This window comes from Nilaparvata lugens, chromosome 7 (assembly GCF_014356525.2).
Source record: "Nilaparvata lugens isolate BPH chromosome 7, ASM1435652v1, whole genome shotgun sequence".
In the NCBI taxonomy this organism is placed as follows: Eukaryota; Metazoa; Arthropoda; class Insecta; order Hemiptera; family Delphacidae; genus Nilaparvata; species Nilaparvata lugens.
In genome coordinates this window covers 2,380,613-2,403,904 of record NC_052510.1, presented here as the reverse complement: position 1 = coordinate 2,403,904, position 23,292 = coordinate 2,380,613, and the positions used below count along the sequence as shown (strand labels likewise).

Here is a 23,292-nt window from a genome sequence, read left to right as displayed (position 1 = left end):
ATTTGGAACTTAAGGTCCTTCCACTATAAGGATCCGACACGAACAATTTCGATCAAGATGGCGGCTAAAATGGCGAAAATGTTGTCAAAAACTGGGTTTTTCGTGATTTTCTCGGAAACGGCTCCAACGATTTTGATCAAATTCATACCTAAAATAGTCATCGATAAGCTCTATCAACTGCCACAAGTCCCATATCTGTAAAAATTTCAGGAGCTCCGCCCCATCAATGCAGATAGATTCCCGATTATCAGGCTTCAGATACAATTGAAACAAAAAAAATCAAGTGGAATAGATTGAGCATGAAAATATCTACAATTAATGTTCAGTAACATTTTCACCTAAAATTGAAAATAAGCTTTAAATTCGAGAAAATGTGATATTCAATTGCAAATTATTGTTGATTCTATTAAATCATTCACTATGAAGAGATAGCAGACCTCATGTGTGTCTCCAGTGTTATTGCCTGTCACCAGCTGGCTCAAATCTTTGAATAGTAGACTTGTGATGCGCGGGAACACTAGCGTCAGGTGATCAATTTTCATAACGGCAAGGAAAGTTGTGTGAGTGCGCCACACCAGATTTTTATTAATAAATTTACACTCGTCGCACAATACCTTATAATATTCGGCCAACTGTAGTAAATGCTTTCAATATTAATTTTACTTCATTGGCATCTAGTAGACACCAATTTGAATATCAGAGTAATGAACTAATGAACTAATAAAAACAAAGGTATACAGCTGTGCTGAATAATAAGTTCTATTTTTCCGGCTCTAAATTTTGTAAATTACGTAAAAATGTCTCAATTATCAGTGATTTGAGTGTAATATTTTTGTTTCCTATCCAGTTTCTCAACCTTCAAAATTCAAAATTCTTAGTTTTAGTTTTTTTTGAGTGAAAAAGAACTAAATTTCAGAAAAGTGGAATCATAAACTCATTTCGGACTTTTAAATTATTATCTAAATTTGGGAGAGGAATAGTACAAGGAGTACCCTTAGTTTTTCTCTCCCATTCAGTGCTTCTTGTAAAAATTATAATAATAAAATAATAATAATAATAATAAAATAGATAAAATTCCGGAAGACTTTATTAATGATAAAATAACAAAAACCAAATTGAGATTGATAAGATTGTGGGTAAAACAGAACTGTTATTTTAAAATTGAGAATTGAGTTGGCTAAATCAACAATTTTTGGCAATATTAATTATTGTGTAAAAATTATCAAAACTTTACAATTTTTATATTTTTTTCTGTGTATCTATATTTTCTTTATCAAGTACTTGACTATTGATAAAATTCAACATCCATAGATTATCATCCATCAACAGAATAATTGTATTATTTGTACTGCTGTTATTAGATTGAAAAATGTATTTCTTATTTTTAGAATTCGTGACTGGAGCTCATGGCTTCTTTTTCCAGTCACGCCAAAAGCTATTGTAATTTAATGATTATTTTGTTTGTAAAAATATTCTTGTATTTGGCAATAGATTCATTAATTCATTAATTCATTAATTTATTGTAATATTCTATAAATTATACATAAAGAAATAGTTATGATGAAGCATATAAAGAACAAGACTAAAAATTGTAATCTTCCAATATAATTAAATCTATATATATAAAAGCGAAATGGCACTCACTGACTGACTGACTGACTCACTCACTCACTCACTCGCATAATTAAAAATCTACCGGACCAAAAACGTTCAAATTTGGTAGGTATGTTCAGTTGGCCCTTTAGAGGCGCACTAAGAAATCTTTTGGCAATATTCTAGCTCTAAGGGTTTAAAATTCGTCTTTTAGCATGTATATTCTTCTTCTCCCAATTTCTTAATTATAATTGAAATTTCCATATCATATGTTACTATAGAACTATAATCTAGATAGAGTACCTCTTCGAAACAGTTGTTAACTGGTAACTGAATTAATAATTTTGTCAGGTTGGCATTAAGTTGAGTTGACTTTGTTAGGTTGGCACCAAGTTGAAGATTGAAATGCATTTATCGCGGAAAAATTGATTGGGCACTGCTACTTCAATCCTGGGAATATTATATTACTAGCCGTCAGGCTCGCTTCGCTCGCCATATCCGTTTAGCCAGACGTTTAGTCTGGACCCCCGACTGGATTGTTCTAACATATGATAAAAATGCTCAAATGAAAAATGCAGGCGAGCGAAGCGAGCCTGCTGATCTCATTCTTGGACGATCCAGTCGGGGGTCCAGGGGGCGGAGCTCCCTGGCTAGACGGATATGGCGAGCGAAGCGAGCCTGACGGCTAGTGATTTATATTGAAGGGTGAAGTAATACCATAGAGAAACAATAGTGTAAGTAGATATCCCATGGTATAGGACGTTTATGTCGCAACTTTTTCTGTTATCTCAAGCCGATAGTCCACGTAGTTCTTTCCCGTGAAGTTGTGTGACGCTCGTAGACTCTCATACTGTGCCGTTGAAACACTCTCACCCCAACAAAACAGTAAAAATCGACAATAATCGACAGTAATCGTCTTGAGATAACAGTAAAAGTTGCGACATAAACGCCCTATACCATGGGATATCTATTTACGCTATTGTTTCTCTATGGTAATACGAAGTAATCTTGCGTAGTAAATTGAATACAACTATTCAACATGAAGCAAGTACCATAATTATCTATTATAATTATTACCCTCAACAAATGCTCATTTTCTCACTCATGTAATTCATTCCTGATTTCGAAATTAGTATACAATCCTACTAATTCCTGAAATTTGCATCACCAAAAAAAAAAAACACCAGACCAATTCAAATTCAAAAATGTAAATTGTTGCTCTTAAACAAGCTTGGTTCACAAAGCAAAGGCAGAAATTTTCATTTGTAAAGTAGCTTATTAACGTTTTTTTAAAAATTGGATAAAATATTTCAGCACTCACTAGATTAAATATACTCAACTTAAATTCAACCTCCTATTCTTTTACAGTTAGTGCATTTTATTACTGTTAGTCTATTACCACACTTTACTATTAATTTACTATTTATACCACTGTACAGATATTTAGAACATAATAAACCCATTTTTCATACACTTAAAAAATATAGTCTGTTTCTTTATCCTTTACTAACTCATACAGTACGTATATTATCAAAATGATAATAAATCCCATATGCGGACAAGCTCCTTGAGCTTTGCATATGTGTATTATTTTTCAGTTAAAAACTTGTTTTTATTTGTATGAAGATGTTTTATGTTATGTATTTTCTTTGACTGAGAATAAACATTTTATTTATTATTCTATTTTATTTTTATGATTAGGAAAGAAAAAATAGGTACTGTAACCTTATTGTGTTATTCCTCCTCCAAATTTAGATAAGGTTACACATAGTCCGAAATAGGTAGGTTCTGAATGATAAATAAGTAAGTAAGTAAATAAAATGAAAGCATAAGTTTGATGTAGTATTGTCAGCACCATAGATACATTTTCATAAAAATAGATTTTCTATTTAAATGTTATGTGTTCACTTTGTATTATGAATAGGACTATACAAACACATCATATATGTTTTACATTTTCAATTAATGTCATCCCAATCCCAATTATAGTTTAAAATGAGAAGAGGTTGCACAAAATCAATGAAAACTCTACAAATTTGATAAATTTGTTTATTTTTCTGTGTTTTGTTGGTAAAATCGACAATTTTTGTGTGTTTACAGCTTGCCTTGTGAGCTACGCCACAGAGACAGTGATGCAGATATGTCATGGAAAGAGAAGGTGCACCTTATCAGCTGATGCCTCCACATTTGGCAATCCGTGTCAGAAGGAGTCACGCATGTACCTCAAGGTCGTCTACACGTGTGGTCAGTCATTTTACTATTCATTCAATAATATTCTCGTTCATTGATAAATCCAATTTACTCATTCATTCATTCATACATTCAGAAGGAGTCACGCATGTATCTCAAGGTCGTTTACACGTGTGGTCAGTCATTTTACTATTCATTCAATAATATTCTCGTTCATTGATAAATCCAATTTACTCATTCATTCATAAATTGAGAAGGAGTCATGCATGTACCTCAAGGTCGTCTACACGTGTGGTCAGTCATTTTACTATTCATTCAATAATATTCTCATTCATTGATAAATCCAATTTACTCATTCATTCATAAATTGAGAAGGAGTCACGCATGTACCTCAAGGTCGTCTACACATGTGGTCAGTCATTTTACTATTCATTCATTCATTTATTTATTTATTATTATTTATTCATTCATTTATTAATTTATTACCGTTCAACATCACAATAGTTATAGACAACGTTAAAAATTATAGTTTAGCAACATAGTCAATCTATATTATAACATAAAGGGCTATTGTAGAAAACACCAGTAAAATAACAAACAAGTAAAATATTACATAGAAGAAATAAACCTGGATACTAGAAAAAATAGTGGTAAATATAGTTCATCTTAAATAATAATATGTTGAAATTCGAAAAATTCTCTGACACTATATGGTCAAAATAACATACATGTAAAATATTACATAAACGAAATAGACCTGTATACAAGAAGAAATAGTAGGAAATAGTTCATCTCAAAGAATGATAATTATGTTGAAATTTGGAAAATTCTTTAACACTATAAAATGGTGAAAATAACATACAACTAAAATATTACATAAAATAAATAAACCTGAATACTGGAAAAAATAGTAGAAAATAGTTCATTTCAAAGAATAATATGTTGTTAATTCGAAAAACTCTTTGACACTTCAAAATGAATTTTTAATTAACCAGATATGTAGCCTTTTTCTCAATAATTGAAATGGAGCTTCTATTCATGTGGTAATTAATCATTCTCACTCCAACAGCATCATAGCTATCCTGCCATCTATAGTGAGGTCCACGTTATAATGGCAGTGGATAAAAATAGGAGAATAGCGATGCCGATTCTCTGCATTAATTAATTATATTCCTACACTGTCAACAAACAAAATTGGCTTCGTTGTGGACCTAGATAAGGATAGTACCACCGGCTTTGTCGAATGATAGACAAGGATAGCAAAACCAAAGTTGAACAAATACTGTCATTATAACGTGGACCTCACTATAGTCAGCCTACAGAAAGGTATTTCTATAGTGAAGTCCACGTTATAATGGCAGTGCTTGATTAGCAATCCTTGTCTATCATTCAACAAAGCGGATAGCGCTATCTCTTTCTCGCCTTGCTCTGTTGCCAAATCGTCTTTTAACAATATAGAATTGATAATTTATTAACAAAATATTTCATCTTGATCATGAATAATCACTATGAAAATATTGAAAAATATAATTTCTTGCTTAATGAAATATAATATTCTATTTAAAACGAGAATGAACAGTTATTATTACATCAATAATAAACCTGTATTAGCTACCGTCTATAGAAGGCATTGACAAAACAGAGGATACGTTGATCTCCTATCTTTCTCCACTGCCATTATTGAAATCACTTCAATAAACCTGTATCAGCTACAGTCTATAGAAGACGGTACTCCATAGAATACTGGCATTGACAAGACGGAGGATCGGCAACATTGTTCTCCTATCTTTCTCCACTGCCATTATAACGTGGACCTCACTATACTTAGAAATGAATTACCAGACTTTTGAAATAGGGTAACAGAGCTGAAAATCACTCTGTATTATCACATATATATTTATATTATATTTATTATAATTATGATTTGTAATTGTCAATGAAATAAATAAATAAATATATTATGAATATTATATACATTTCATTTCTTTAAATATCAGGGCACCGAGCTTCGCTCGTTATTTTTATTTATTGATTAACAGAACATAATTCTCTTAAATGATCGTGTTTATATTTCACAGCTGGCTATAATTATGTCATCTTATGAATTTCGGGGATGCGATATTTTGATTTTTCACATACTCACTCGCTCACTCACTTTTTTACTATCCACAGCTGTTTCAGCCAAGGATGAATTATCCGCCTTTTAATGTCGTTCAGCGAGTTTTCCCAAGGATGAGACCTAGTGCAATTGAATTTTTATATCATCAACCTACTATGTTCCAAATTTCGTGAAAATCGTTAGAGCTGTTTTCGAGATCCGTTGAACACAAATAACATAAATAACAGATATAAAAATATAAACAGATGTACAGAAATATTGCTCTCTTGATATAATAGGATATATAGTATAGCTATTCGGGTATAAGTATTTACAACCTATTGAAATTGTCTTATTGGTTAAAGTCTATTTTCAACCTATAAATGGATGTAAGACAGCAATAAAGAATAAATGAATTAATATTTTGAGATTTAAGATATAAAAATAACCAGATAACAAGATATAAGAATATAAACAGATATACAGAAATTGCTCTCTTAATACAATAGGATATGTAGTATAGCTATTCAGGTATAAGTATAAACAATCTATTGAAATTGTCTTATTGGTTAATGTCTATTTTCAACCTATAAATGGATGTAAGACAGCAATAAAGAATAAATAATTAAATATTTTTGAGATTTGTCCTTTTCGTAATCTGAAACTGGAATTTTTTTGTGACAGTCCCCAGAAAAGTTCTGAGAGAACAGTACGAGGACCGTCTGGAGGATGACGAGCATCTAGAGGGGGAATACCTAGACATGGACTACGATGCAGTCGACGATCTCTTCAGAGAGCCGGACTCCTTCTCCCCCTCACCCAACCTGGCCGGCAACCTCAGTGGTCTCCTCCCCCAGAGGCCCTCTTCACCCCCACCTCCCTCCCAGCCCCACAAGGAGGACAAGCTCAAAGGTCAGTGGTCAGGTGTTTTATTTGTACTTGTTCGATTTTGTATTTTTGTAGAATGAAAATCATGTCATGTATGACAGCTGTTATTTTATTTTATTTATTTCATACATTGATGCCATCATAGGCACCCTTAATACAAGGCCGCGGCCTACGATATTGCAACGTTGCAGTGTAGGCTTAGAATCTAAAGCTGCGTACACATATACGCGCTTCCAACCCACACCGAGCACGCTCCGCCCTCGTACCGCCCTCGTTCCTCCATCGAACCACAGTCGCTCCACCCACGCACCCATCATGAACGTTACGGAAGATGTTAGATCTTCTCGCGTTCCCCGGTCGAACCACTGTTGTATAATAATAAATAATAAATTTGTTTTATTGACCAATAAATACATTTGTACAGTACATTTCAGGCCTCGTCAAAAGTTCAAGATTACATGATGTAAGTCACTAGCATAAATACATTTTTCGTCAACATCTTATTCTTAATAAAACTTGAATGAACATTTTCAATAACATCAGTAGGTATAGCAAAATATTTCGAAACATTACATTTACACAGCATATAGATAAATAGCAATTCGTAATATATTAAAAGAGAAACACAAAGACTAACACTACAACTAGTACTACTATATAAAGTCATAACATAGTAATCACAATACTATTCTTACAATGTAAGTTACATTTTTATTCTAAGTAGAAAACGTTATATGCTATCAATTAAAAACTCTTCAGTAGAGTAGTAAGCCTTTTCTTTTAGCATTTGTGAAATGGCAACTTTAAATTTTTCTTGAGGCAGGTTCTTAACTTCAATTGGTAGTTTATTGTAAAATAACAACTGTAAATAGGGTTAGCTTTTCATGCTCTTACTCAATCTGAGATTTGGTTTCATAATTTTTTCCCTATTCCTAGTATTGTAAGCATGATATTCATTATGTTTGTGAAAGTTGTTAGAATTCTTCTTTACACTTATCAAATTGGAATATATATATAGAGATGGCAGAGTCAGTATACCCAGTTTGATGAAGTGAGGCTTGCAAGTATCTCTTGGGGAAAGGTTCAAAATAGCTCTAACTGCCCCTTTTCTGCCATATGAAAACTTTTTTATGTGTTGGGCAATTGCCCCACATTCTTATCCCATAACTAAGATGAGAATGGAAAAGTCCATGTTGCTCCCCGGTCGATCATCGATCGCTCTGCTGGAGTGACGTTCGGTTGCGGAGCAGAGCGAAAGTCTGTACGCACCTTAATAGATGATTGGTGAAAAATATCAGCTGGTATTTTTTTAAATTTTTTTTCACCAATCATGTATTAGATTCTAAGCCTACACTGCGACGTAGCAATATCGTAGGCCGCGGCCTTGTATTAAAGGTGGTTATCATGTCATACAATATCATCCTCAACTATGAATGATTGGGAAAGGAACAACAGACTTGAAGCCCAAAACTGTTCCTTCCCCAAATTTAGATAGAAATTGTCCAAAAATGGGTTAACTTCATGATTTTTGAGTCCAAAAAATTTTTCAACTAGGAATTTTGAATTCAGAAGAGTAAATTTAAAAAGTAAAGCTGCGTTTACATCAAAGTTATCAACAAAATGCTAATAACTTAATCCTTATAGATTCTATTGGATTGAACATAACTTATCATACACATGCGATGAACATATAAATATATGTTTGTCAAGTTCCGTTCAATCTAATAGATATAAAGATCAAGTTATTAACATTTTTGTTAATAATTTTGATGTAAACGCAGCTTTAGTCTGAGTTTCTTTACAATTTTCAATATTTTAATAGAGTATTTCCCAGTTATCAGTGATGGTTTAGTGAAATATTGTTATTTAATTTGGTTTTCAACTTATCTAAATTTTAGATTCCTAGTTTATATATATTTTGGACTCAAAAATTGACAAATATGAAGTGTAAACATAACCTACTTTTGGGCAATTTCTATCTAAATTTGGGAAAGGAACAGTTTTGGGCTCTAAGCCTGTTGCACCTTCCCCAATCATTCATAGTTGAGAATTATATTGTAGCCTTTGTATCAATGTATAAATAGGCCTAAATAAATGAAGAAATGAATATTTTACATCAGTTTCATTTTGGGTTGCGTTATTTGGTTTTTGGTTTGTTCTTGATTATTCTTATTTCATTTCAATGAAGGAATCTTCTATTAAAAATATTGGTATCCCATAGGAAGAGGACATTGATATTTACAGATAGAAATAAATTGGTAATTGCATTTGCTCGAATGCCAATAATTAAACGATTATTATTAAACGAAAATCCCAATTAAATGCTGTAAATCACCCCGAATTCTTCTGCTACTGCAAATATTGACAACAGGGGTTTACCCTGTTGTCAATAATATTTAATAGTACCGGTATAAATAATTTTATATTAATGAATAATATATTTATAATAATATCTGATAAATTTATAATAATAAACTAGATGGAAATTCGATGAGCGCTACTATCCTGGGCTGACAAATAATTGTATAATAACATCTTACTATTTAGCTCATCATGTATTCCAGCCTATGAAGGGCTAGTTGAAGTCATTTAAGGGCTAATCAAGTGTCTTTGAGGGCTGATTAACTACCTATATCAAGGGCCTAAGTAAGGAAATTAAGATATTTTTCAATGGTGGAATGGGATACCGGTATCAAACTTTTGGTAATAAAAAAATCTGATAGTAGATATTGCACGTTTTTTAATGCAACAAATAATAATTACTTTTTGTGTAGTTGAGAAGTTGATATTGTGGTAATATTATTCATATTGAATGAAAAAGACTGATTGCAGTGGTTTTTTGACAATTTCTTAGTCTTTTTCAATCAAAATAATAATATCTGTTATCATTGTCCTCCTTGATAGATTATTAATGTATAAATAAAATTATAAATTTCATGACCTTTTTAATTATATTGTGACAAAATTATTCAAAAGGGTACTGAGATTTATATTTTCATTTATATTAAAAGTAGCCCCAAATAAAAAAGACAATATTATGACTGTATTATTGCATGAAATGTAGTTTGGTATTGCTAGTATAATTAAATGTTATAATAATATTATTTTTAAGTGCATTAGATTCAATGTTGTATGTTTACCAAGTATATTGTGATACTTACTTGCATGTTCGAACACTTTGAATTTACAAAAATAAATCACTAATTCACTAATGCAAAAATACTTTGCTAACTTTCTATTGATGTTGGATGAAGTGTAAGTTTCCACTTTTTATTGATACAATATTAAAGAGGATTCCCACACAACGACAGTGGACAGTGAAATTATAATTCCCACAAGCTCTAACTGGACTATTCACATTCAGCTCGGCCTAGTTAGTATGAATAATACCATAAGAACATATGGGAATTATATTTTCACTGTTTATTTATTTATTCATTTGCGGATACATTTGAATAAATTCAATTAAACTGTTGTGTGCAAAACCAGCTTTATGCTTTTGCATGGAATGAAGATTATTACATTATAAGTTATTCAAATAAGCATTGTATTAGCTTATTTTTCTAAAAACATGACTGTTTGCTTATTGAAATTATTGGTATTATGAGTCATGATTACCTGCACTGCGAGTGTACTTAAAGGTAAGTTTGAAAAATATTGGAAATAATAAGTAAATATAGCCCATGAATGAATGGAATAAGGATAATTTTGTTGTATTCTCAAGCACATTATATTATTATTATTCTATACCTCTGAAATGTTAAGTACCGTATACTAAAGCTGCGTTTACACCGAAGTTATTAACAAAATGTTAATAACTTAATCCTTATAGATTCTATTAGATTGCACATAACTTATCATACACACGATGAACATATGTGTTTGTCAAATTCCGTTAAATCTAATAGAATCTTAAGGATTAGATTATTGACGTTTTTTAATAACTTTGGTGTAAACGCAGCTTTACTAAGTATTTCCACAAACAATATACAAATGAACAAAATCTGAGAAAATTCAAATATGCCCAATAATAATTATCAAATTACAAATTGCGAATTACTGGATGAGTGAAAAGATAGATGATTATGAAATAAATAGTCGTATTTGAAAGAGCTCACCAATTATCCTTTGATAAAAAACCTAGTAATTACCGGTATATTTTTACTCATTTCATCATTTGTTGTCATTAATTTTGATATTTTTCCAATTTGTTACTATTGTAAATTTTGAATCATCACGTTCAATCCAGTAAAGTTTCTTCTAAATTTTTATGAGATTTGGAGCTCTCTCAAATTTTTTAATAAAAATTGAAAGTTCCCGAAATGAGTAAGTAGTCATTCAACCCCAACTCTTTATTATAAACTTAATTTATACCTCCATTGCTACACAATTATTAATAACTTATAACGAATGATTGTGAAAGGAACAAGAGGCTTCAGACTGTAAAACTGTTCTCTCCTCAAACTTTGAGGACTATTTTTCATTTTTTTTTTTTTTACCCTTCACACTTTTGATTGGGAAATTAATCACAGGCTTTATCCCAAGACTCTACCTTTCTAAAATTTCCATGTTTATTTCACCATGTTTTACTAAACTTCTATTTTTTTATCCTCTACTACAGCACTCTCATCATCCTATCACACTTAATGGGATAATAATATTCTATCCCAATATTTTTACTGTTGGTGATTTCGATGACTATTTCAATTTTTTTTCAATCTCCACACTCCTGATTGAAAAAGGAACAACATGCTTCAGCCCACAACTGTTTTTACCCTGAACTTTTATGAAATTATTCTCCTCCAAATTCTCATCATCCTATCATACTCTCATAGGGTTAGTAATTATTTGAAAATTTTCACTGTTAGAAATTTCGATGACTATTTTATATAATTATTCATATTCTTTACACTCTTGATTGGGGATTAAACAACATTCTTTAAGCTGCGTTTACACCAAAGTTATTAACAAAATGTTAATAACTCAATCCTTATAGATTCTATTAGATAATAATAATAATAATATCGAGTGACCTGGCTGGCTCAGGTCTGGTGTCAGAGTTTTCAGGTCGCAACTGATCAATTTCAGGGCCTCTGACATGACCTAACGATTAACCTATTAGATTGAACATAATTTATCATACACATGATGAACATATGTGTTTGTCAAGTTCCGTTCAATCTAATATTATCTATGAGAATTAAGCTGATAACATTTTGTTAATAACTTTGGTTTAAACGCGGCTTTAGCCCTCTTCCTTCCCCAAATTTTGATGACTACATTTTTCTAATCTTTTTCATTCTTTATACTCAATTATCCTATCACATCTCTCTGGGATAGTTAGCTCAATATTTTTTTTGTTGTAATAAACTATTATCACTTCACATTCTTATTATTCCATTCTCCAAAGCTGTTCCTTCCCCAAATTTCAATAATTGTTTTACAATAATTCTATTATTCTCCACAACACTCTCATCATCATATATATTGAGAGTCCGATCTCACAAGGAACCAAATCTGCATCACTGTAGAAAACAATCTGAAACATACATGTAATAAAGAACTCTAATCTTATCTAATCATCCTATGACTCTCTGAATGAACTAATAATTATCCTAATATTTCTACTGTTTTGATATACTTCTATCACTTTATCACTTCTGTCAATACTCCACACTCTTATCACCTACTTCATCATTCCCCTTTCGTTTATTTTTGTTTGTTTTATTTTGTTTTGTTCGAGTCCGATAGAGTGTGCCACTGTGTTTTGTAGGTGTTGACTCGCGTTCGGCCGAGTCTTACCGACGCATGGCGAAAGACATACAGGGTGACTCTGAGTCAAAGTCGGCCGAGTCAAGTCGAGTCATCAACTGCTCTGTCACTATATACACTAACAGTCGCACTAGAGTCATCGGATTCATATCCGAGTGGATTAACACTTACAACTTTCTAACGCGTGAGTACTGAGTTATTTCCGTCATTAATTTGAGGGATCAGTTGCAAAATGTTTAGTAAAAAGGCTAGATTTATTGAGCATACAGAATGTCTGATAAGCCACTCCCCATTTTTATACAGCTATAATTCCTTTAATCTATGTACCAATTTTGTTAGAAATTCATTTGTTAGATAGAGCACCCCTTGTGATAGATAGATAGATAGTTAGATAGAGCACTCCAAACTATCAATCCGATAACTCCAAGAAAACTTCAATAAATAGCCCTTTGAAGTCGGTGGTTTTCTACAGAGTGCCTGATAAGTCACTCCCTATTTTTAAAGATCTATAATTTCTTTATTTATGAACGAATTTTGTTAGAACTACATTTTTGTTAGATAGATCACTCCTTGAGGTTGTGTTTCACACCAATTTTAATTTGTTTCAGTTTAAAAATGTCCCCTCTTTTGAGTGTAGAAGAAATAAGAGCCAAAATAGCAGCTCGTTAAGAGGTCTGGGGATCTGTAGTGTGAGTACAAAGGTGGTGGATGGCTGAACGAGGGATCCATGCAAAAACACTGAGATTTTTCTTAAGAATCGTTGCAACAGAGTAATGTGAAAGACCACTTTCACGAGATCCTTGTCGCATTGATTTCTTAGGGCTCCTTATGAACATTTCACGAACTACTCTGTCAACATTCTCTGCTGTCCTTGACGTTGATGGTCTTCCTGATCGTCTTGCATCTGCGACACTCCCTGTTGTTTATAGTAATTTGGGATGGCAATTTTTAACAGTTTTTGCATCCAGTGTTGCATGGATCCCTCGTTCAGCCCTCCACCACCTTTGTACTCGTACCACAGATCCCCAAACCTCTTAATGAGCTGCTATTTTGGCTCTTTCTTCAACAGTCAAGAGAGGGGGCATTTTTAAACTGAAACAAATTGAAATTGGTGTTAAACACGACCTCAAAAAGTGGTCTATCTAACAAAAATGTAGTTCTAACAAAATTCGTTTATAAATAAAGAAATTATAGATCTTTAAAATAGGGAGTGACTTATCAGGCACTCTGTAGAAAACCACCGACTTCAAAGGGCTATTTATTGAAGTTTTTTTGGAGTTATCAGATTGATAGTTTGATATCTTGTGGGGCCGGACTCCTCACAGACTCACAGTCCAAAGTAATAGAAATGTAAAAGTAATGTTTTGGCCCAAGTAATTAGGAATTCTTCATAATTTGATTGATTGAAGTACCCTCTATCAAAAACTTTCATCCATTACATGTTTTAACATTGAATGTAATTTTGAAGAGAGTGGATGGAAGTTTTTAATAAAGGCGGGTGAATAGATTTTTATCTCCTGATAAGAGAAGCCCTCGCCAAAACGTTGATAGATTAATAGAGTGAGAATAATAATTATTATAGATCAATCTTTATTGACATAAATCTAATTTTTTTTTCAAAAAATTCTCAATCAAATCTAAATCTCTAATCTTTCTTTATCTAGAGTTACAATTTTCTCAATTATTATTATCTCTGTAGCCTTTATATGTATCAGCAACTAACTTGCTTCAATATTGAACTTTCTACGAATTTAATCGAAACAAGCATAATCAAATAAAGCTATATTGAACCCTTCTCAATTTCAATTTATTTATTTCAATAGAACGCTTATAGACCTACATAATTATATTTCAATCCCTCTATAGCTATTAGCTATTTGATGGACGAACTTTACCATAAACTCTTCTGCAGCTGATCCTATAATGTATTTGATGTTCTTATGTCTTTTAATAATATTCCTTGCAATTTGAATCTTATTGAATGAATAATTATAAAATTCTCTAGTGATTTCTGCATTAATTCAATGTTATTGAATGTTTATGTGTAGTTTTCATATTAATATTGTTGCATTTTTCAATGTGTTTACATAACTACTGAGTTTTGATTCATGCCTTTGACTATTCTTAACTTGCATGATTTTATGTATGCTTTATTCCTTTCTCTGCATTTGATATATATTTATTGATAGATATAGTATCTGCATTTGATAGGTGTTTATTAATAGCATCATATTCTCATTTTTTTCACTCATTTTCTGAGCCCTGAAGTTTCAGTAAGCCTAGTTCATTTATTCATTCTTTATTGATTCATACAATAAGTACATTATCAAAATGATAGGGAGAGGAGAAATAAGGTAACCTTGTGCTATTCCTCTCCCAAATTTAGATAAGGTTACACATAGTCCGAAATAGGTTAAGTCTTGTAGTTGTTCACTTCACAAAATGTTCAGTCCTCAATTATATTCACAAAGTAGATTCATCACTACATCCTCAGTTGATAGTTTCATGTTATAATGACAGTATTTGTTCAACTTTGGTTTTGCTATCCTTGTCTATCATTCGACATAGCCGGTGGTACTATCCTTTTCTCGGTCCACAACGATGCCAATTATGTTTTTAACAGTGTAGAAATATAATTAATTAATGCAGAGAGACGACATCACTATTCTCCTATCTTTATCCACTGCCATTATAACGTGGACCTCACTATAGTTCCCTGGATTCTATATATATATATATATATATATATTATATATATATATATATATATATATATATGAATAAATGTTGATAATTTTTTGGTAAGCTTACCTGGAAAAATAAGTTTACTTGGTATGGGAAATATATCAGTGTATCAAAATATAGTAGAGACATTTAGCTATCAATCATTGAATGGGTTCTAAAGCTTACATATTATGGATTTTATAATATGCAATCAAAATTCGGAAATGGAATATTAAGGGCTATAAGCCTGTTTTTCCGTTTCCAATAATTTTATGATTGAGTTGTTTCGGCATTGTTAAATAAATGAATAATATGTTATAATTCATTTGTAATATTGTCGTTATATTATCAGTGAATTTATGCTGTAATATTGTAGTGATTCAGAACAATACATTTTCCATATTGCATCCATGTTGCAGAAAACCAGGAGAAACTCTACCTCGATACTAATATTGTTGTAATATTTTAGTGTGATATTGCAGTGATTTTCCTTTTTATATCTATTATAATTCAATTAATAGGCAATGAGACATTGAAAATATTGGAGAAATTAGAAATAAACACATTTTTACACATGGAAACTACTGAGATATTGCAATCATTCAAATGCTAATGAATGAATAATTATTATTATCAAATGAAAATCCAAATTTAATGCTGTAAATCACCCCAAATTTAATTATATATAAATAAATTCACAGCATTTAATTTGAATTTACGTTCAATAATAATAATATTATAATCACATTTCTGACTTGACTTGAATCAGGACCACCTATATACTACCACAGAATTACAATTATTCCTATTATAGGAGTTTTCTCTGATACTACCTAGAAAGTCTATAGTATATAGGAAGTCCTGCTTGAATTCATGAGGTGTTTCATTATATATGTGTTGCAAAAAAACAGGAAATATTGTGCCGTTATCTGATAGTATATTTTTGTAATATATATATAAATTCAAAATTCAAAATTTGTTTATTTGCAGTAACCCTTGAGGACATCAAAGGCATTACACAAGTCAAGGATACAATCAATATTGAACATACAAGCAACAGAGTCTCACTATTAACTAATAAGAAAATTAACCGTCAAAATTTAAAATTCTTAGTTTTTGTTGTTTTTTAGTGAAAATTAACTAAATTTTAGAGAAGTGAAACCATAACCCTATTTCGGACATTTAAAATGTGGGAGAGAAATAGTACAAGGAGTATCCTTAGTTTTTCTCTCCCAATCAGTACTACTTTGTAAAAATTATAAATAAATAAATAAGAAATCCAAATAACAGTATCAATACATTAAACACATTACAGGTGGTAACTACAGTACATTCATGATGAATTGTCATGGAAAATATTCATAGAACACACACTCTCATAATACTCTTCCAATGTATAGAACGCATTATTTAATAGGAATCTTTTGATAATTTTTGAAAACACATCAAAAGATTCATATTAAAAAATGCGTTCTTGGAAGAGTATTATGAAATATTGTGTGTTCTATGAGTATTTTTCAATCCAAAAAATAATTTATTTTGCACAACATAATATTATCACAAAACATTGTACCAGCAAAGTAAAAAAAAATAATGGAGATTATATGTTTTGCTTTAGAGGACAAAAACATAAAGCGAAATAAATATGGACACACCTAGGCATAAGCCCTATTGGAGTGCACTTCTCTTAAAATAAAATAAATTTGAAGACTAGAGTAGTAGGAGAATATACTATTTTTGTTGTATAGCTGTGAAAATTGTATTGATTTATGACTTGTTTCATTGTATCTATATTGCAGAGAACCATGGAAAACTGTACATCTATTTGATAGTATATTGTTGTAATATTGTAGTTTTATACTCTTATTAATATCGCAGTATTTCATGACGTGATACATTGTATCTATGTTGAAAAAAAACCAGGAAAAACTGTACCTTTACCTGATACTCTACCTGATTTTATACTCTTATTAATATCGCAGTATTTCATGACGTGATACATTGTATCTATGTTGAAAAAAACCCAGGAAAAACTGTACCTTTACCTGATAGTATATTGTTGTAATTTGTAATATTATTAACTTAACATTGCAGTAATTAATGAAGTGTTTTATTGTATCTATGTTGCAGAGAACCATGAAAAACTGTACATATACTTGATAGTATATTGTTGTAATATTGTAGTTTTATACTTTTATTAATATTGCAGTAATTCATGACGTGTTTCATTGTATCTATGTTGCAGAAAACCAGGAAAAACTGTACCTTTACCTGATAGTGAGCGTGTGTTTCGGCCTACTCTCTCTACTATCATTGGTGATAGGACGGTTGCTCTGGCAACGCCACGTGACGCGACGACGCCTCAACAAAGATGGCGGCCCGGGCGTCACGACGCTGCCCAATGGCTTTGCAGACGACATCAGTGAGATTGATGCAGACATCGATCTGACGAGTGTCAACGTCAATTCGCCCGCGATCACTATTTTGCCCGCGCAGGGTCATTCGCCTAGCGAGGTGAAGAAATAATAAATTTGTGCATTATTCATTAATAAATATTAAAAGAGTAAGAAAAACCATTCTACCCACGTAGGGGCATTCGCCTAACAAGGTTAACCTAACCTAACCTAACCTAACGATAATTTTATGCTTTACACCTGTGATAAATAAAAATAAATTTAGAAAAAACCTCATTATCTCCTCCTGAATTATACATTAGACAAGTATGACAGTTTTGGAATAAGCTTGAATACTCAGAGAAGAGTTGAGTCTTCTGATTCCACAGCATTCTTAGGTCTGATGGTGGAGAATGATTCAAAATGAAAGCTACATATGGCTTAAAAAATTATGAGAAATAATATTTAAGAAATATTAGGTACTTATTTCAGACTAGCCGTCAGGCTCGCTTCGCTCGCCATATCAGGCGATATAATATTCCCAGGAATATCTCTGATTGAAGTAGCAGTGCCCAATCAATTTTCCCGCGATAAATGCATTTCAATCTTCAACTTGCTGCCAACCTAACAAAGTCAACTCAACTTAATACCAACCTGATAAAATTATTAATTTAGTTACCAGTTAACAACTGTTTCGAAGAGGTACTGTCTCTATATTATATAGTTCTATATTAACATATGGTATGGATATTTTCCAATTATAATTAAGAGATTGGAAATAAGAATATTGAAATATATACATGCTGAAAGACGAACTTTAAACCCTTAAAAACCACCCTTAGAGTTTAAATATTGCCAAAAGATCTCTTAGTGCGCCTCTAAAGGGCCAACTGCACATACCTACCAAATTTTAACGTTTTTGGTCTTTGAACGTTTTTGGTCTGGTAGATTTCTGGTCGAGTGAGTGAGTGAGTCAGTTAGTCAGTGAGTGAGTGAGTGAGTGCCATTTCGCTTTTATATATATATAGATAATTTCAATATTATTATCATCTGAGAAGTAATATTTCTCATGTCACTAGTAAGTTGAATATAGCCTTGTTTGAGTTGAGAGTATTTGGCCGCCAGAGTGGGAAGTGAAAAACTGTTCTTTTGGTGTATAATTTTATGTCAGTCATGAGATATGTAGTTGATCATTTTTTGGGGAAAAGTCATTGAGTTTAATAGAATATGCATTGCAGATGGAAGCTGTGATGATAATTTATAAGATTAATGGAAGGTGTTCTTGCAGTCCTCATTTGAAAAATAATAAATTGCTGACGGCTCCTGCTATTCATATATTTGATTTTGCAAGTTAGTGGCGGTTACACAAAAGCCTTTTAAATTTTAATTTCAAGAGAACCAATCAGAGAAGCCGTCTTATCAAAAAAGCCTTCTCTGATTGGTTCTCGTGGAATTAATCATGGTTAAAATTTAAACGACTTTTGGGCACCTTTTGTACACAGCTGCTGGTTTTTTACCAAGTTACATTGAGATATTGAATCGCATGCGTAATGGCTTGCGATTTCTAATCCACTCGACAGCTGATTTATGCTGAATAATTCTAGTCTGATTTACTCTAATATTGGCGTATGAAGGAGGCTCCTTTTTCCTATCATATTATCCTTGAAATGTAAATTTTCCAAAACCTTGTCGACGCACAATTTGAAAAGGAACAATCCTGTCAAATTTCATGAAAATCTATTACCGCATTTCGCCGTAAATGCACAACATATCAACATTGAGAGAAATGTCAAACTGTCGACTTGAATCTTAGACCTCACTTTGCTCGGTCAATATAATATCATGTACCTACTGGTACTAAATGAATGGGTTCTACTGTACCGTATTTGTATATTAATAATGCATTTTATATTTTTATGGAATTTATGATGAAATTTATAATTTTTTTCAACAGGTGGTGCGATACGCAGGCAGTGGTGACGTCACAGCGCCCCGCAGTTTGAGTCGTTCAGCAGTGAACAGCAGCCAATACTACTATGGCTGACCCGAACCAGGGGGGCAAAATCTACCCCCACCCCCTGAGCCCCCTCTACCGCCCCAACCATCACCCCCTCAGCCTCCCCACCCCCACCAGAGTGTGTGCCCTCCGTCAAGGACTTACTGCTTCTAGCAATCAGCTCCTGTGCAACTGGTCAGTTCGGATGTCACTCATTTGTAGACAATGATGATGTCACGATGTCCGTCATTTGTCGATGATGATGACATCATGATGTCAATCAGTTGTCGATGATGATGACGTCACGATGTCAATTATTTGTCAATGATGATGACGTCACGATGTCAATCATTTGTTGATGATGATGATGATGACATCACGATGACAATTATTTGTTGATGATTATGATGTCACAATGTCAATCATTTGTCAATGATAACATCACAACTGCCAGACAGCGCACGAAATATATTTAAAAAATAATTTGTAAGTGTGTTAGATACTAACCTGACCTAAGTGAACAAGACTAACCTAACCTAAATATTAAGTGATTATTGTGGTGACGTCAGGAGGTGACTAATTCTAAGATGATGATGACGTCATGATGTCCATCATTTGTGGATGATGATGTCAGCACAACTGCCAGAAAGTGTGCAAAATTTTAAAATAATCTGTAAATGTGTAAGATACTAACCTGACCTCAGTGAACGAGACTAACCTAACCTAATTATTGAATGATGATCGAGAATGTGCTAAGTGGGACTGTTTTACAGATGTATTTGTCGCTGGAACAACCAATATCCAAAAATCAGTGTGTGAGTGTATATATGTAATAAAATACTAAGATGAGGTACCTGTACCTCAAATGGTACTAAGATGAGGTACCAGTACCTCAAATAGTACTAAGATGAGGTACCAGTACCTCAAATAGTACCTACTAAGATGAGGTACCAGTACCTCAAATAGTACTAAGATGAGGTACCAGTACCTCAAATAGTACTAAGATGAGGTACTAGTACCTCAAATAGTACTAAGATGAGGTACCAGTACCTCAAATAGTACTAAGATGAGGTACCAGTACCTCAAATAGTACTAAGATGAGGTACCAGTAGATACTTCAAATGGTATTTTCCAATAATATAGCAGAACAAGCAAAATTCAAAGACCAGTTTGTGATGTGTAAGATAGGCCTACTTAAGCCTTCAAGGGTTTTGTGGCAGAGAGGACCCAGAGTCCTAACCTCGCCCTTAATGAAGGCAATTATTCAATTCAATGATCAAGACTATAACTTGACCGAAATATTGAACCTAATAAGTGTAGCCTAAATGTAAGAAGTGGAGCAATTTCATGAATATATTTTGGAATTTGGTTGGCTACTGCCTTGCCTGTGAGAACAATCTAATTATTTCAAGATTGGATAATTGGTTGGAGATTATATAGCAAAAAGATAACAAGAATATTTAAAGTATTTTCCAAAGATAATAATGTGTTGTAAGGATGTTTTATTAGTGATTTTTCTAAATCTGGTCGATGAGTTGTGTGAGGGAACTAAAAGGTAATTCTGATATTGGAGATTGAAATTATCAATAGTTCATGTAATGAATTATTTATCCAGGGGATAACTGAAATTGACGATAAGAGTCCATCCAATGAATTTATCCAAGATGTAACTCAACCTCAAAATATTGGCATGATGATGGGAGAAGTGTGTTAAGCTGAGTTTACACTAATAAAATTTATTAACAAAATGTTAATAACTTAATTCTTATAGATTCTATTAGATTGAACATAACTTATCATACACTCATGATGACATATGTGTTTGTCAAAGTTCCGTTCAATTGAATAGAATCTATAGGTAAAAATCTTAAGTAATCAACATTTTGTTAATAACTTAGGTGTAAACCCAGCTTACTAAGATTAACAGATAAATTTTGTGAATGAATTTAAAATAATATAATAATTATAGTTCATAAGCTAAATATGTGTGGTTGGAAAGGTGTATACAGAATATGCTCTATTCACAAAGAGAAGAAACTTATGATATTAGAGACTTATTTTGATGAAATAATCTCATCTACTATAATTGAGAAAAGCTATATCAGTTACTTTAATTTATTGTCTAAATTTTATATTTTCTAAATTTGGCTTAGTGGTTTTGTGTTTTGTTTCAGTTTTGTATATGTTTGGACTTTTTAACATCAAAATGAACTTTATTCCGAAGTGAAAAGTGTAAATTTAATGTATTGTGCTGACTATAACCTTAGTGTCCGGTTTCCCATTAGGGAACTTTGGACTATATACGGCGAGGTGGAACTACCCTTGGGTCTCCCCACCATTCAAAGCCATACGCTAATAATAATAATATTGAATGAAAAAGACTAAGAAATTGTCAAAAAACCACTGATTTATTGATAATTAGAAAGACCGGTTTCGGTTATTACACCATTGTCAATATCTGATAAACTAAAACTAAATACAAGAGCAGCAGAATTTATACTAAGTATGCTAGTATAAATTCTGCTGCTCTTGAATTTAGTTTTAGTTTATCAGACATTGTCAATCTCTGATAAACTAAAACTAAATACAAGAGCAGCAGAATTTATACTAAGTATGCTAGTATATAGTAAGTATACTAAGTATGTATAAGATGTACTAAGTATGTATATAAGTATGTATACTAAGTATAGTAAGATACTAAGTATGCTAGTATAAATTCTGCTGCTCTTGTATTTAGTTTAAGTTTATCAGAGATTGACAATGGTGTAATAACCGAAACCGGTCTTTCTAATTATCAATAAATCAGTGGTTTTTTTGACAATTTCTTAGTCTTTTTCATTCAATATGAATAATTACCACAATATCAACTTCTCAACTACACAAAAAATAATAATAATAGTTACTCTCCAAGAAATTCTTATACTGTAATAAATTAGGCTATGAAAATGTTCAAAAGAGCTTACATATAAGTTATTATACTTTTGTGATACCTATTTAGAATATACCATTATATCTTCTTTGAGGGAAAGAGATTAATTCACCATATTCCTGATGAGGAACCAGACAGTTAGAGTGAGATGGTCAACGCTTTAGCAGTATATGATTGACATTGGCGTTGCTATCCTTGTCTATCATTCGACAAAGCAGACAACGCTAGCCTTTTATAGCTCTGAAACGTTGCCAGATCGCTTTTATCGATGTAGAAATATATTTAATTAACGAAATATTTCATCTCAATCATGGAAACGTATTATTTGAAAATATATTCTCTTGACGATAAAATATACCATTTTATATTACTTAGTTTTTGAAAATTATGTCCTGAAGATGGCGACCGTTAGCATCAATACATTGTTGAAGGCGATCTCTGAAGTTTTCAGCAGCTCTTGCACACATATCGCGGGGAATGGCATTCACTTCGTCAATAATCCGCTGTTTCAACATTGCTAGAGTGTGAGGGCGGCCTTTGAAAACCCTTTCCTTCAGATATCCCCAAAGAAAAAAGTCGCAAATGCTCAGATCTGGTGACCGCGCAGGCCACCCAACATCACCTCTCAAAGAGACTAGGCGTCCCGGAAACATCTCTCTCAAAACGTCTAGTGAAATTCGAGCTGTGTGAGCAGTAGCTCCATCTTGTT

The 23,292-nt window shown here is 32.3% G+C and overlaps 1 protein-coding gene across 1 annotated transcript in view; it reads left to right on the top strand.

Moving 5' to 3' along the window:
• Positions 1-20,573, top strand: part of LOC120352153 — a 41,835-nt gene extending 21,262 nt beyond the window's left edge. The window contains exons 3-7 of the mRNA XM_039431819.1: positions 3,694-3,837; positions 6,566-6,793; positions 12,543-12,725; positions 17,511-17,779; positions 19,613-20,573. Of these exons, the coding sequence (XP_039287753.1) occupies positions 3,694-3,837; positions 6,566-6,793; positions 12,543-12,725; positions 17,511-17,779; positions 19,613-19,702 (914 nt within the window). The 3' untranslated portion in view covers positions 19,703-20,573. The remainder of the gene's footprint in view (positions 1-3,693; positions 3,838-6,565; positions 6,794-12,542; positions 12,726-17,510; positions 17,780-19,612) is intronic.
• Positions 20,574-23,292: the final 2,719 nt, after the last annotated feature.